Source organism: Labeo rohita, chromosome 7 (assembly GCF_022985175.1).
Source record: "Labeo rohita strain BAU-BD-2019 chromosome 7, IGBB_LRoh.1.0, whole genome shotgun sequence".
NCBI classification, from domain to species: Eukaryota; Metazoa; Chordata; class Actinopteri; order Cypriniformes; family Cyprinidae; genus Labeo; species Labeo rohita.
This window is the reverse complement of record NC_066875.1, coordinates 59,911,285-59,924,814: the sequence shown is the minus strand read 5'-3', so window position 1 is coordinate 59,924,814 and position 13,530 is coordinate 59,911,285. Positions and strand designations below refer to the sequence as shown.

The following is a 13,530-nucleotide window of genomic DNA, read 5'->3' as shown; positions in this document are numbered from 1 at the left end:
TGGACAACTCAGCCAATGTTGAACAGTATCTTTAAATGTGTTGCTGTATTTCATGATACTCACAAAACATTTTGTTTTGTTTTTCCTGTTTCTCTTCAGGAAGTAAAGGAATGACCATGTTATGTTGCTTGTTGGCATTTTCACAAAGCTGAATAAGAGTTTTGAAAAGCATTTGCACCTGAGAGACATTTTCTTTTCTTTTCATCAGATTTTTTTATTTCTGGAATGAGTCCTTAATTTTATTGACATCTTTCTTTTTGTTCTGTTGTGAATTTTTTCTTAGAGACCAGGAGACGTTTTTGGATATCTTGAAGCAGAAGTTTCTCTTTATTCAGATACTCGCTGCTTGGCACTGCAGTCTTCAAAAAGTCTTCTAACAAAATCTCAGCACAGCAGAGTATATAGGTTTGAAGGAGGAGGGGTACATAGAGGTGGAATCAATCTAAACAAAGCATGCAAATGTGGTTCAGGAAAACAGCTCAGTTAAAGATTTTCCCAGCCTTGATCTATTTAGCATACAAGTGTCATTCAAATGCATAGGTGCTTAAACAAAAGGCACCGTTGTACCTTGAGTTTAGAATTCACACTTAACTTGGGACCTGCCAGATGTCCAGGAACTGCATAAAGACAAAAGGTTACTGTCTCAGGGCCTGGGCTGCCTGCTCTTAGACTGTCACAATATACATTTTAAACAGATTCTTAAATTTGTAATCCTTCAGTCCCCCCTTTGAGAGTTCTAATAACTCTCACATTATTCAAATTTAAAAACCTCCATAAATCCATTCTATAGCCTATGTTTGTTAACATTAAGCCCCATCTTACATTCATGTAACTTGAAATAGTTACAGGCACATATATCTTATTCCGTGTCCTAGATTTAATTAGGTGTAATAGTTCTTTTCAGAACCATAACTGTTGACACATACGACATGGATGGTAACATGTCATACAAGCTACATGTTGACACAGAAAACCATGTAGCGTAAGAGTGGAAGTCCTGACGTCCATGGCGCCTGAATAGCTGTGTAGTCTGTAGTTTTCTGTAGTCCATTTCCCACGTAGATTCACTCAGATGACTCTTTGTCCTCATGAAGCTTGTTCATGGATGTCTGAGGTGATGCTTTACTCCAGGATGCTGCTTTTGAAGACATCATGGCATGTACACATACCTGGAACACAAGAAAACAGAAAAACAGCAGACCAGCAGTATTCATGCATAGACATTTTTAGACTTCTGTTGATCGTATAGTGGTTTTAAGTCTGGTGATCGTATAGTGTTTTGTTGACCTAGTCTTAAGTCATTTGACACCTGTGGACCAGTGAGGTGGGGACAAACTGATGAGGGGAAAAACCTATGAGAAAATCTTCACCACAGGGTTGGCCCCCGAGGCCTGTTGCACTTCGGTTCTTCCCTGGGCTCAACACTGGCCTGTGTGTCCTAGTCTGTCCCTGTAGTTAGTGTGCGAACTTAACTGTGCAATCACTCTATCCTCTAATGAAACATCAGTCATAGCAAACATCATAACCCATAGAGGATAGGTGAGTGACTGGAGTGTGCTGTAGTATTGTTTTTGGCTGTGAGTGTACTTAACTTACTTAACTTACTCCCCCAGTGGGAGTAAGTCAACTTCCTTTTGTTCTATTTACAAAGAATCTTTTCATCTTTGTTGTAGATTACTGGGGTAATTAAGAACTCACAGCCCTAACAGTTAGCACCTCAGCAAGCTGCTCCACGAGTTTGGTGTAGTGGGGAGGGTCTGCTTCAGAGTTGCAAGCAGACTGAGTAGGAGCTGATTTACACTGTTCATTTCTCTTACATACTTTTTGTTTTTTCTACACTCTTTTATCAGTGTCCATGTTTACCACAGTAATGACAATTACTCTCCCTCTTCGGACATTTACGCTTCTGTCGGTTCTTTGTGTTGACCTGAAAGGATGCTGCTGCAATCTTTACTCTTGCTTTAACATCAGAGTCTCTTTCCCAAATAGCTAACATGTCTAGGTTACTTCTGAGAGTTTTGTTAGACCAAGTTAGATCTAGAAATGTCAAGGCTTTTCTGTACTCAGCTACAAGGCCATCTGACCAGATGCGGACTAAGGGTCCCTTGTCATCTAGCACACTTTCAGAATCATCAACTATTCCACTGTAAGTTACAGCTGTCTGGCAGAACCTTACAGTGTATTCATTCACAGTTTCTTCTTTCCTTTGCACACAGTTAGTGATTCTGGACCAGTCTATTTTGGGTCCCATGATATTCTTTAGAATTTTCAAAACACCTTCTCTCAAATCCGCTTTACTGGCATGTTGTAGTTCAGACGTAACAGCAGACTCAAAACTGTTGAATTCAGATTCAGTTAGAATTTGTGACATCAGCTGTGTGACTTCTGCTAACGACATGTCGTAGAGACGCATTTTGCTAGTCAATGCTCTTCTAAATTCAGAAAAATTTGCGCGTGCTTAGGGTAAGCTCTGGGATAGTCTGTCTATATCTTCAGGTCCTAGCACTGTATGGACTGCTTGTAACTGGAGTATGGGGGTTGCAGATGGAAGAGTTTCAACACTTTCTACCCTACTCTGAGCCCTTTGTCTTGCTCCACATACTTCAACTGAATTTACATTTTTATCTCTTAATCCAGTATTGCTATTGTCCTCTAGTCTACACAAAGACTGTAAGTCAGGATAGCTTTCATCTGACTGTTGGTCTTTTGAATCACTTTTGGTTGAGTCCTTGTTATGGCCCACCTTTTTAGTGAGACAGGACACTCGAGTGTGCAGCTGTTTGTTTTGTTCTTTTAATTTAGCAATACACTGAGCTTGCTTTGTGCTAAGGATAAGGTAAATTCTCTGTGGCAGCAGATAATGCCTTTAATGTTTTTCTTTGCTACATGCTCCAAGTACCTTTTTGCATTCTTTAACTGACCATATTTTTCTGGATCAATACCAAATTTCTTTGTTAAATCCAATCTGACTGACTCTGTCACTATTGAGTCCATGTGCTCTCCTAACAATGATTTGAACTCCTTGTCTGTCCACAAAGGGGTAGCTAGTCCACCTTTCTCAGTTGTTGGAATCAACCTAGCGTCCCTTCTCAACATTTTGTAATGTTTTTCTGACACAACAATACACTTCTAACACCTCCCTGTTAAGCAGAGGATAAATTTGATTACACAGAACAACTGTTGTTAACCTTCTCTGGCAAAGCAGAGGAAAACCTAGTTGATACACATTATCATGTATTCAACCTTCTCTGGCAAAGCAGAGGATTCCTGAACATAAACTACTAGCACTTTACGTTAATCTTCTCTGCCTGAAACCGAGGATAACAGATATTAGCACATAATGCTAATCTTCTCTAGCTGAATAGAGGATAACTAGTCTGTTAACAAAACCCTGCAGCTGTTTGTTAACACTTCTCTGGCGGCGCAGAGTCTAACCACATGTACTGGTCTGTAGTGGTTCTTTGAATAGAGTAACACTCACCAAATCGTTGTTGAGCTGAAAAGTTTCTGGAATTCAGTCTGGAACAATGTCTGGCGAGAAGCTCTATCCGGGTCACGGCACCAAAACTGTTGTGAATTTTTTCTTAGAGACCAGGAGATGTTTTTGGATATCTTGAAGCAGAAGTTTCTCTTTATTCAGATACTCGCTGCTTGGCACTGCAGTCTTCAAAAAGTCTTCTAACAAAATCTCAGCACAGCAGAGTATATAGGTTTGAAGGAGGAGGGGTACATAGAGGTGGAATCAATCTAAACAAAGCATGCAAATGTGGTTCAGGAAAACAGCTCAGTTAAAGACTTTGCAGTGAGTTTAATTTCTCTTTTACCGCCATCCATTTCAAGGCCAGCAATGTCATCAACACTCGCTTCGTTCATGTTTACGCATTTCCCAACAAGTCAACAATATTCACTCAGTCGGATTCTCCAACATCAAACGGCTGAAACGGCTTAAGCGATTCAAACAGTGTGCTTTCCAAAACAGCACAGCCGAGTAACAAAAAGCCCAGCAGGCTTACCTATGAGGTGATTGTTTACTTGCTTCTCCTAGGTGATTTGCTAATCGTTTTGTGTTGCCGTTTAACTTCTGCGGCTGTATAATTCTCTTTTCCAAATGAGCAGAATCCTGTACTCTGCAACGCGATGTATACTTAGTCCTTTTTCCTGCATTCGCCAAGAAGTGAAGTCTTTGTTGACATAATGTAGCAGCTACTCTGTAGTTACCTCATATGGAAAATTGATGATCCCATCGAGTGGGTCAGTTCCTTGGTAATTGTTGACAAGAAGAATGGAAAGCTGAGGATTTGTCTTGATCCCAGAGATTTGAATAGAGCAATTAGAAGAGAGCACTTAAAGCTTCCCACACAGTTTGCAAATGCTAAATATTTCACTCGATGCATCTTCAGGATTTTGGCAGCTGAAGTTGGATGATGCTAGCTCGAAGTTATACACTTTTAACACCCCATATGGAAGATATTGTTTTTTGAGGCTTCCTTTTGGAATAGCTTCGGCTCCTGAGGTGTGTCATAAAACCGTACATATGATATATGAACACATGGATGGTGTTGATGCGTCAATGGATGATGTAATTGTTTGGGGAGCTTCAAAACAAGAGCATGACACAAGGCTAAGGAGAGTTTTAGAAGCAACAAGAACTGCAAATTTGAAGTTGAATAGAGAAAAGTGCCAATTTGGGGTAACAGAGCTAACATTTCTGGGTGACATTGTCAGTAGTGAAGGAGTGCAACCAGATCCCATGAAAGTTTCTGTAATTGAACATGCCTAGACCACAATGTAAGAAGGATGTCCAGAGATTCATGGGAATGTTGAACTACATGAGTAAATTTATTCCTAATCTGTCTGAAAAAATAGCTCCTTTGAGATCGCTCCTCAAGGGAAAAAAAATGAATGGGAGTTATGAACCAGAATCAGCGTGGCAAGATTTGAAGGTGATTTTTAACAAAAGAGTCGATTTTGAAATTTTATGACCCTGAACGTTCTATTAAAATTTCAGCTGATGCTTCACAGACAGGATTTTTGGAGCAGTACTGCTTCAGAATTACGATGGAGCCTGGCAGCCAGTTGCATATGCCTCATGTTCAATGACTGATGCGGAATGCAGGTATGCACAAATTGAAAAATATTTATGATTGTTGTCTGTATTTAAAAAAAAAAAAAAAAAAAATGTATTGATAATAGGAAGTAATGCCAACCCTGTGTGGTTTGAGCGACATATGTCTGCGCATGTGCAATATGGGGGCAGATGCCCTGTGAGTGTGCTTGGTGGCAGCACCCCACAGATGTAGCCACTAATAAAACCCCAACGTTGCCTTTCAATTGGGAAGCTGTTTTATTTAATGATCTCACAAGATCAGAAATGTCCTGGCAGATCGCTAGGTCAGGTCCTTACAGATGGGGAAAAAAAGAACCGCATAGGAATCGATAGGCGGAATCGAAATTTTAACTTTACAAAGTATCCGATTCCTGACCTTAAGTATCCAATTCTGGAATCAGAATTGAGATTTATTTATTTTTTTATTTTATTTTTTTATTTTATACCCAACCCTAATTGTCATCCTGTTCAGTACAAAACCAATCCAGATACTCTGACCGTTCTGGCAGTGAGTTCACTAACAAATCCTCTGTATGCAACAGGCCCTCTTGCTGACCAAATGAAGATGGTTAGTACTTTCTCTAACAATGCACATTCAGTATACATTTCCATGTGTTTTATGAGCTAATGAATGTTTTGCAGTGAAAATCTGTTTTTCCATTGTCTTGATGTTGGCATATGCAAAGCCTTTATGCAAATGTAGCGTTGAAGATGTTTGCATAGAAATGCATGTAAGGGCGGAATGGATGGATTCCCACTGATGCCTCTGGCTCCTCGGGTGTATGCATTTCTGTCACTAATGTGTTTGGCATTTATTTGTTCATTTGATCATTCATTCATTCATTCATGCATGCTACACACAAAATGGGGGAGAATATTTTCGATTTGAATCCCTTTTCCTGCATTTACATACATTACAAACTCAGCTGACTGGCTTCTCTCCTATATCATTTTATGTGAGTCTCTTCAGACCTTAGAACTGTACATGAATTACGAGCTTCTAGAACGTTCGACCTCCTAACTGAAGATCTTTTACAAATATAAATAAAAACAGTATAAATAAATAGTCTAAACCAAAACATGGCATAAACACCCTTAAAATGAATTGCGCAGTTCTCCATCTTGAGGGTTCCTGCACAGTATACATGAAAATAAAGATGTAACCGAAAGTTCTCATTGATCCAGTAGACTTTAGGACAAGGTAAACAATACAGTGTGTTTGTCTAAAATACAAGAGAGATGGTCAAGTGACGGATGGGAGGAGAGACAAGGTGCGTCATGTGATGCACATTTAAATGGGTCATCCTCCATAAAGCATATATAATAATTCACACCCTCCATCCTAAAAGAAAAAGACAGACAGCTTTAATCAGCCATGAAGAAACTCTACAAGTGCCTGCGGATCTTACTGGGTAATGTACAACATTCATGTATCTGCTGTTTTACTAGGTTTACATTCATAATAACATTGAGTTTACTACAATGTTTTCAGTGTTCAGAGATGTTGCTCTGTTTCTAATTTAGTTTGCACTCATCTTGTCCTCTGATGTGGATTTATAGCTTAACATCTCTGGCCCAACAGACCTAAATAATCTAGATCAGTTGCTGTTTCATGCATTCATGCTTGTCTATAATAAAGACGTATTTTAACCACATGTTCAGCGTGGTTTGTGTTATGTACTCATAAGTATTGTGATAATACAAAAACAATTAATTTTGTGAAATTACATTACAATTTGCTTTTTGTTTGCTGTAAGAAATTGTAGAATGTGCTTTATTTCTGTGAATACATCATTACTCAGTCTTCAGTGTCACATGACCCTTCAGAAATCATTCTAATATGCTGATTTGCTGCTCAACAAACATTTCTGATTATCAATATTGAATACAGTTGTCCTGTTTTATATTTTTATGGATGCCGTGATTCATTTTATTTTTTGGGATTCACAAAATGAATAGAAACCTAAAAAGAACCAGATTTATTTGAAATCAATATCGTTAGAAGTTTGAATTACCAAAAATTCGCTGACCTCTGTATGTTAGTGAAGGTTGTAGATTATGGTTCCTCACTGGATCTCTTTGATAGTTTTTCTGTTTATTTTGTTAGATCTATTTTACTAAACAAATCTTATGTTACACAGATGCTCATTTGTGTATGTAAATGATTTGATGGTCTTTATGTCTGTGTTTGTCCCGAAAGTCTTGTAGTGATTTAAAGAAATGTCTCTTTGTCCCACTTTTGATTTCAGTCTTCTACTTGTAATCTGTTTTATTAATCTGTCTCTGGTTATCACGGTCATTACAATGATTAGTATTTTGTGTTTCATTTATCAATCAGATGACATTTCATTAGCGACAAAATCAAAGTGAATTAAATCAATAATACAAATCTGAATGTGATTCAACAAAACCTGTTTCTCTGGTGCTTGAATCTCGTTTCCACAGGGGTTTTATTGATCGAGGAAATGGCAACTGGACAAGAAGGTAAGAAACAGTCATTGTAGTTAAACCTTTGTTCTGTTCCTTCTGAACTGAGGCAGTTTTACCCCTTCATTGTAAACATCTGACCTTTTTTTTTTTTTTTTTTTTTTTCTTCAAACCCTGTGGTATTTTGCTGGTAATAAGTAATAAAGATTAGTTTGATTAAAATATTTTGCAAGATTAGACCTTACCTAAAGCTTGGTAAGATTAAAATCATAGTGACTTCTTACTGGCCTTGGAACATTTTTCAGAGAATGCAGCACTATGGGGCGAAACTAGTGAGTCATCCAATTATGGAAACTGGCTACCTACACATGCTGTTGATGGAGTGTTGACCACCTGGGCCCACACCAAATTAGAGACTGACCCGTGGTGGAGAGTGGATCTACTGAAAGTATACAGAGTGAACAGAGTCACCATCACCAATAGAAATGACTATGCTTCTAGGATTAACGGGGCGGTGATTCGTGTCGGGAACTTTCTCAATGTTTACAGCAACGCCATGTGAGGATTTCTTAGAATGTCCTTATTAATATGACTGCAGATGAACAAACTAATAACAGATGATCTTTCTGTCTGTATAGATGTGGTGTGATTTCTACTCTTGCGGCCAGTGCCACAGCCACTTTCTCATGCAGTGGGATGGAGGGACGTTATGTAGTTGTTCATATTCCTGGAGATCAGAAGTTACTTACTCTTGCTGAAGTTGGAGTCTATGGGCATTTGGCAGGTAATTCATTACTGTGGAGCACTTTTTAATAGTGAATGTAATAAATACTTTTTATTGCATGACTCGCTCTGAAACGGTTGATTCTGATTGGTTAGTCGCGGCATTCCGGGAACAGAAGCGATGCTGTTTAATGATCACACATCTGGATGATTCTTTCATATAGATTATTTCATATTAAAAAAAATGTCATCATCACCCCCCCTTTTTTTTTTTCACCTCACAATTGCAAATTTACTTTTCTGACGTTTTCCCCTCACAATTCTGAGTCTACCACAGTTATTTTTTTTCCTTCTTGCAGTTCTGCTGTTGTTTTTTGTTTGTTTGTATTCATTTTTACACTTATTTCACAATTCCAACTGCTGCTTCCAAGTTTGTGAACCTTTTAGAATTTTTTTTTTATATTTCTGCAAAAATATGACCCAAAGCATCATCATATTTTTACACAAGAGAATCCAATGAAACAAAGGGGACAAATATATATACTTTGTCATTATTATTTGAGAAAAATGATCCACATTTGTGACCCTCGACCACAAAACCAGTCTTAAGTAGCATGGGTTTATTTGTAGAAATAGCCAAAAATGCATTTCTATATATCTATTTTATAAGTAAATATTTTGTTTCCTACCGTAAATATAGTCAAATGTAATTATTGGTTAGTAATATGCATTGCTAAGAACTTCATTTGGACAACTTTAAAGGCAATTTACCTAATCTTTAAAAATTAACTGCTAATCCTAGATATTCACATACATTTGCCACTCGCAGATATGTAATATTAGATCTATTTCCTGAATAAATAAATGATAAAGCATATATTTTTCTCTCGTATGTTTGTTTTGGTTCTCTTTGCCAACTTTTAGGACTTGTGAAAACCTGATGATCTTTTGAGTTTTGTTTAGCAGAAATATAGAAAATTCTAAAGCATTCACAAACTGTATCTCACAGTTGTGAGTGAACACCCCAAAATTACAGCCGTCTTTTCTTTTTTGAAATTTTGTGCCAGAAATAAGAAATTTCAAACGTGCTTGTTCAAATTGTGCATAAACATTGGTCACGACAGGTGTTATTAATTTTCCAGGAAATCGGGCAGTAGGAGGAGCCGTTCTACAGTCATCAACATCTGGGGACTGGTTTGCTGAAAAGGCCATTGACGGTAATCGCGGTTTCCAGCTGTTGTATACGGGATGCTCCTCAACCAACAATGAGACTAACCCATGGTGGAGGCTGGATCTGCGTGATGTTTATGGTGTTAGTGAAGTGGTCGTCACTAACAGAAATGACTGCTGTGCAGATCGAATAAACGGAGCTGAGATACGCATCGGAAACTCTTTGGAGAACAACGGCAACAACAATCCCATGTAAGAAACTTGGTTAAAAGAATGCGAGATATTGAGTACAAATACGCAGGGTTGATGCGATTGTGGTCTCTTTCATCTGCAGATGTGCTGTTATTCCTGCTATTCCAGCAGGTGCGTCCTCCAACTACTCATGCAGTAGGATGGAGGGACGTTATGTGAATCTGATCATTCCTGGAGATTGGAAGGTTCTCACTTTTTGTGAGGTTGAAGTTTACGGGTATTTGGCAGGTGATTCATTGTTGTAAAGCATTATACAGTAGTCAACATTTGAAGTGGATCAAAAAAGTAAATCAAAGTTGTCCTAAGACAAGAACCGGTATTGTTTTGGTTTTAGGACAACTTTGAAAGGTTCTGATCCACTTCAAATGTTGACTACTGTATTCAGTTCTGTACATGAATATATATTTCCTGTAAATATCACGCCAACCTTAAAACATACTTCAAACGGACAACAACAACAAAAAAAAATCCTAATGTTCACAATATCTGTTTAGTGACAGTAGTTGATGCAGAAATGACAAGACTTCACCTCCAGTTGTTCACTAATAACTTCCCCAATGGTACAAGCTTTGTGCATCAAGACAGGTCATGACATTTTCATACATTTTCTAGAAAATCTGGCAGTAAATGGAGCTGCTGCACAGTCATCAACATCTGCAGACTGGTTTGCTGAAAAAGCCATTGATCGAGGTCTCCAGCAGTTGTATACGGGATGCTCCTCGACTCTCAGTGAGACTAACCCATGGTGGAGGCTGGATCTGCGTCAAATTTACCGAGTTAACAGAGTGGTCATCACCAACAGAAAAGACTGCTGTGCAGAACAAATAAACGGAGCGGTGATTCGCATCGGAAACTCTTTGGAGAACAACGGCAACAGCAATCCCATGTGAGAAACCTGAAGTTGAAAGAACATGAGACATTGAGAACAATCGTGAAGAGTTAATGCCAATATGACAGTATTTTTATATCCCTCATCTGTTCTCTCTGTCTGTAGATGTGCTGTTATTCCTGCTATTCCAGCAGGCGAGTCCTACAGCTACTCATGTGGTGGGATGGATGGACGTTATGTGAATCTGATCATTCCTGGAGACATGAAGTTGCTCACTCTCTGTGAAGTTAAGGTCTATGGAGAAGGTATGACAAAGCAATGTAATATTAAGTGAATTATGTGCACAGTCCAAACAACTCTTGTAATGTTTCAGTGTTAAAGATGTTTCATTTATTTACATGAATGACTGCATTTGTTTAGGTCCCTGTTTAAAAAGATCATTTGTGAAAATGCTGTTTAACTCTAGCAAGGATTTGACCGACTCTACAATGAGAGAAAATGTTCTGAAACAGGTGAGAGAAAAAAACGACTTGACTTAATCGTCAGTATTACTGTAAAAATATCACTTGATATTGCTCTATAGTTGCTTCACCAGTAATATGACAATGTTTTAATCAGGGTTTAGAGAGATATCATAAAGCTTATTTTAAACATTAAGATTTTAATGTATCATAATGTTTTGATTTAAAATCATTTTAGTATTAAGATGTTATTTTCAGTTAGAATCTGCTCTAGCTGATAGAGGATTCACAGACGTGACGCTGCGTTGGTCTCAAACTCCTAAACGGGTGATTCAGAAGGTGAACGCTGCTAAAGGTGAGTTTGTTCTCACAACTGTACATTAACTTAGGAAATAAGGAATGATTATAAAAACCATGTGATGTAGTAATTTTTTTTAAATTTTATTTTCAGGTCATTGTAGTAAGGAAAATTAATACTTTGGAAATCAACGCCTTTAATTCACTACATTCACATTTATTAAAGACAATGATCTTGATTCTAAGTACACTGAAGTACACAGAAATTTCTTCGTGTTTACAATGTAAAGTCTTTTATACAAGCTGTTCCTGCTTTATGAACTAATTCACACACATGTAATTAAAATAAATGTGACAGTTACTGTATATTCATTGTCAATATTTAATTTCTCTTGTAATATCTAAAAAATTTCCTTTTAACTGCTTTGATTACCTGCCATGTAATGTTGTAGGCGCGCATTGCTGGATCATTGGTTTTGATGCATAGTTTTGAACTTATCAAAAACAAAATGCAATGTCAATACTTTTGAAAATAAAGTTGTTGGATATTCTAATCCATTCATTGTCCATTTCGTTGATCAAACAGAAAGCAAACAACAAAATTAAAGAATGATTCATCCAAGTCCATCATGGTCAAAAAGTTTTTTGACCTTTTTGAGAGCATAAATACATTATACACCCTCTAGTAGTGTGAAGGAAAATTACAACCAAAAAATGGCTCTTACAAATGTTGTTGTTCCTTTGAATCTGTAATAAGATAAATGGAATCTCACAGGAATGGAGAAAGAACACCGCATGTGTGGTGGAAGAGCAGCTTAATTTTTGACAGTAATTAAAATGAAGCTGTGAAGTAGGCCTACGTCCCATTCAGTGCATTGTTTAACAACATACTGATTGTTTAGATGATGACTTTCCACAAAAAAAGTAGGCAAAACCCCCAAAAAATGCATGATCTAGCTGCTTTATACACTGTGTGCTGTTGCAAACACTGATCCCTCGCAGCCTCGTTTTCATTCACGTTACATTCAATATGGCATCTCTGCATTTTACGACTGACGGAGACTAAAGGTGCTGCTACTGGTCATGTGCGCTTTTAAACCTCTCGTTTAAGTAGGTTCGTTGTCTTTCTCACGCTGGGATGGCTACAGACATGCAACGCTGCTTAAAGGGGTCATCGGATGCTAAGTTCACATTTTCATGTTGTTTGAACATTAATGTGTGTTGGCAGTGTATGTACAAATCTGCCCTATAATGATAAAAATCCATGCAGTGGTTTTTATTTAATCTGTAAAAATAATATCCCCTTTTTCAAATTGAGTCATTCTCTGCTCCCACGATAGTTGATTGACATGAGCGTCTTACCTCAGACCCGCCCTAAATCAGCTGTAACAGTCTGACCTCCATTGTTTGGATGCCAGAACAGGGATGTAAGTTAGACAAGAATATCTCGGACTGAGCGATTGAGGTGTTGTGTTGCTGGATGTAATAATGAACACAGTGGTCGTCATTTACTCCCGACATCTGAGCCGCTGAAGATGCAGTGGATTACGTTTGTTTGTGAAGGGAATGAACCTCCCGATCTACATAAATGCGTCCATGTTCATGCAAATCATTCATGATCCAGCCTCACCTACAGCAGAAGAGAGTATAAGGCTTTTTTTTAAGAATCTCTGCAATCACCTTTCCTAATAATGTGCTAGTTAGCAAGTTTCACGGCTAAACACGCTAAATGCTGCTAAAGTAAACAATCTCTAAGGAATCATATCAGCTGGTGGAAAATGGGCATCTGATGACCCCTTTAAGTCTTGTATTCTACATCATAAACTGTGATTGTTTTATTATGTGATTGGCTAAATTTGGGAGATCACTGATTGGTCATAAAAAGCAATAGCAATCAGCCTGTCCATCTCACTGATAACATTTCATTCTTGCTTTCTCATATTGTACATATGTTTTACATTCAAGTGTATCCAAAACTGGACAGCAGGAGTTGTTATACAGTCACTGACATCTGGGCACTGGTTTGCTGAACAGGCCATTAACAGTAATCAAGGTCTTCAGCAGTTGTATATGGGATGCTGGTCAGATTGCTCGTTGCCGCATATGTCAGTAACTTTAAGTTCTGGATAAACTGACTGCACAAGGTACAAGGAAATTTACTTTGCTTGGTTGATGAAGATAGTATATGTTCAAGTTGTGCGTTAATAACAACATGTAAGTCGGTTTGTCGGTGAGCACGGCAAGAGCGTGTAAGTGTTTAACTT

At 38.0% G+C, this 13,530-nt stretch overlaps 1 protein-coding gene across 1 annotated transcript in view; it reads left to right on the top strand.

Annotated features, from left to right (window-relative positions):
• Window positions 1-11,511, top strand: part of LOC127167598 (uncharacterized) — a 31,325-nt gene extending 19,814 nt beyond the window's left edge. The window contains exons 13-22 of the mRNA XM_051113723.1: window positions 7,553-7,591; window positions 7,840-8,092; window positions 8,173-8,318; window positions 9,400-9,679; window positions 9,762-9,907; window positions 10,292-10,565; window positions 10,674-10,813; window positions 10,929-11,020; window positions 11,228-11,324; window positions 11,421-11,511. Of these exons, the coding sequence (XP_050969680.1) occupies window positions 7,553-7,591; window positions 7,840-8,092; window positions 8,173-8,318; window positions 9,400-9,679; window positions 9,762-9,907; window positions 10,292-10,565; window positions 10,674-10,813; window positions 10,929-11,020; window positions 11,228-11,324; window positions 11,421-11,443 (1,490 nt within the window). The 3' untranslated portion in view covers window positions 11,444-11,511. The remainder of the gene's footprint in view (window positions 1-7,552; window positions 7,592-7,839; window positions 8,093-8,172; window positions 8,319-9,399; window positions 9,680-9,761; window positions 9,908-10,291; window positions 10,566-10,673; window positions 10,814-10,928; window positions 11,021-11,227; window positions 11,325-11,420) is intronic.
• The last annotated feature ends 2,019 nt before the right edge of the window (window positions 11,512-13,530 follow it).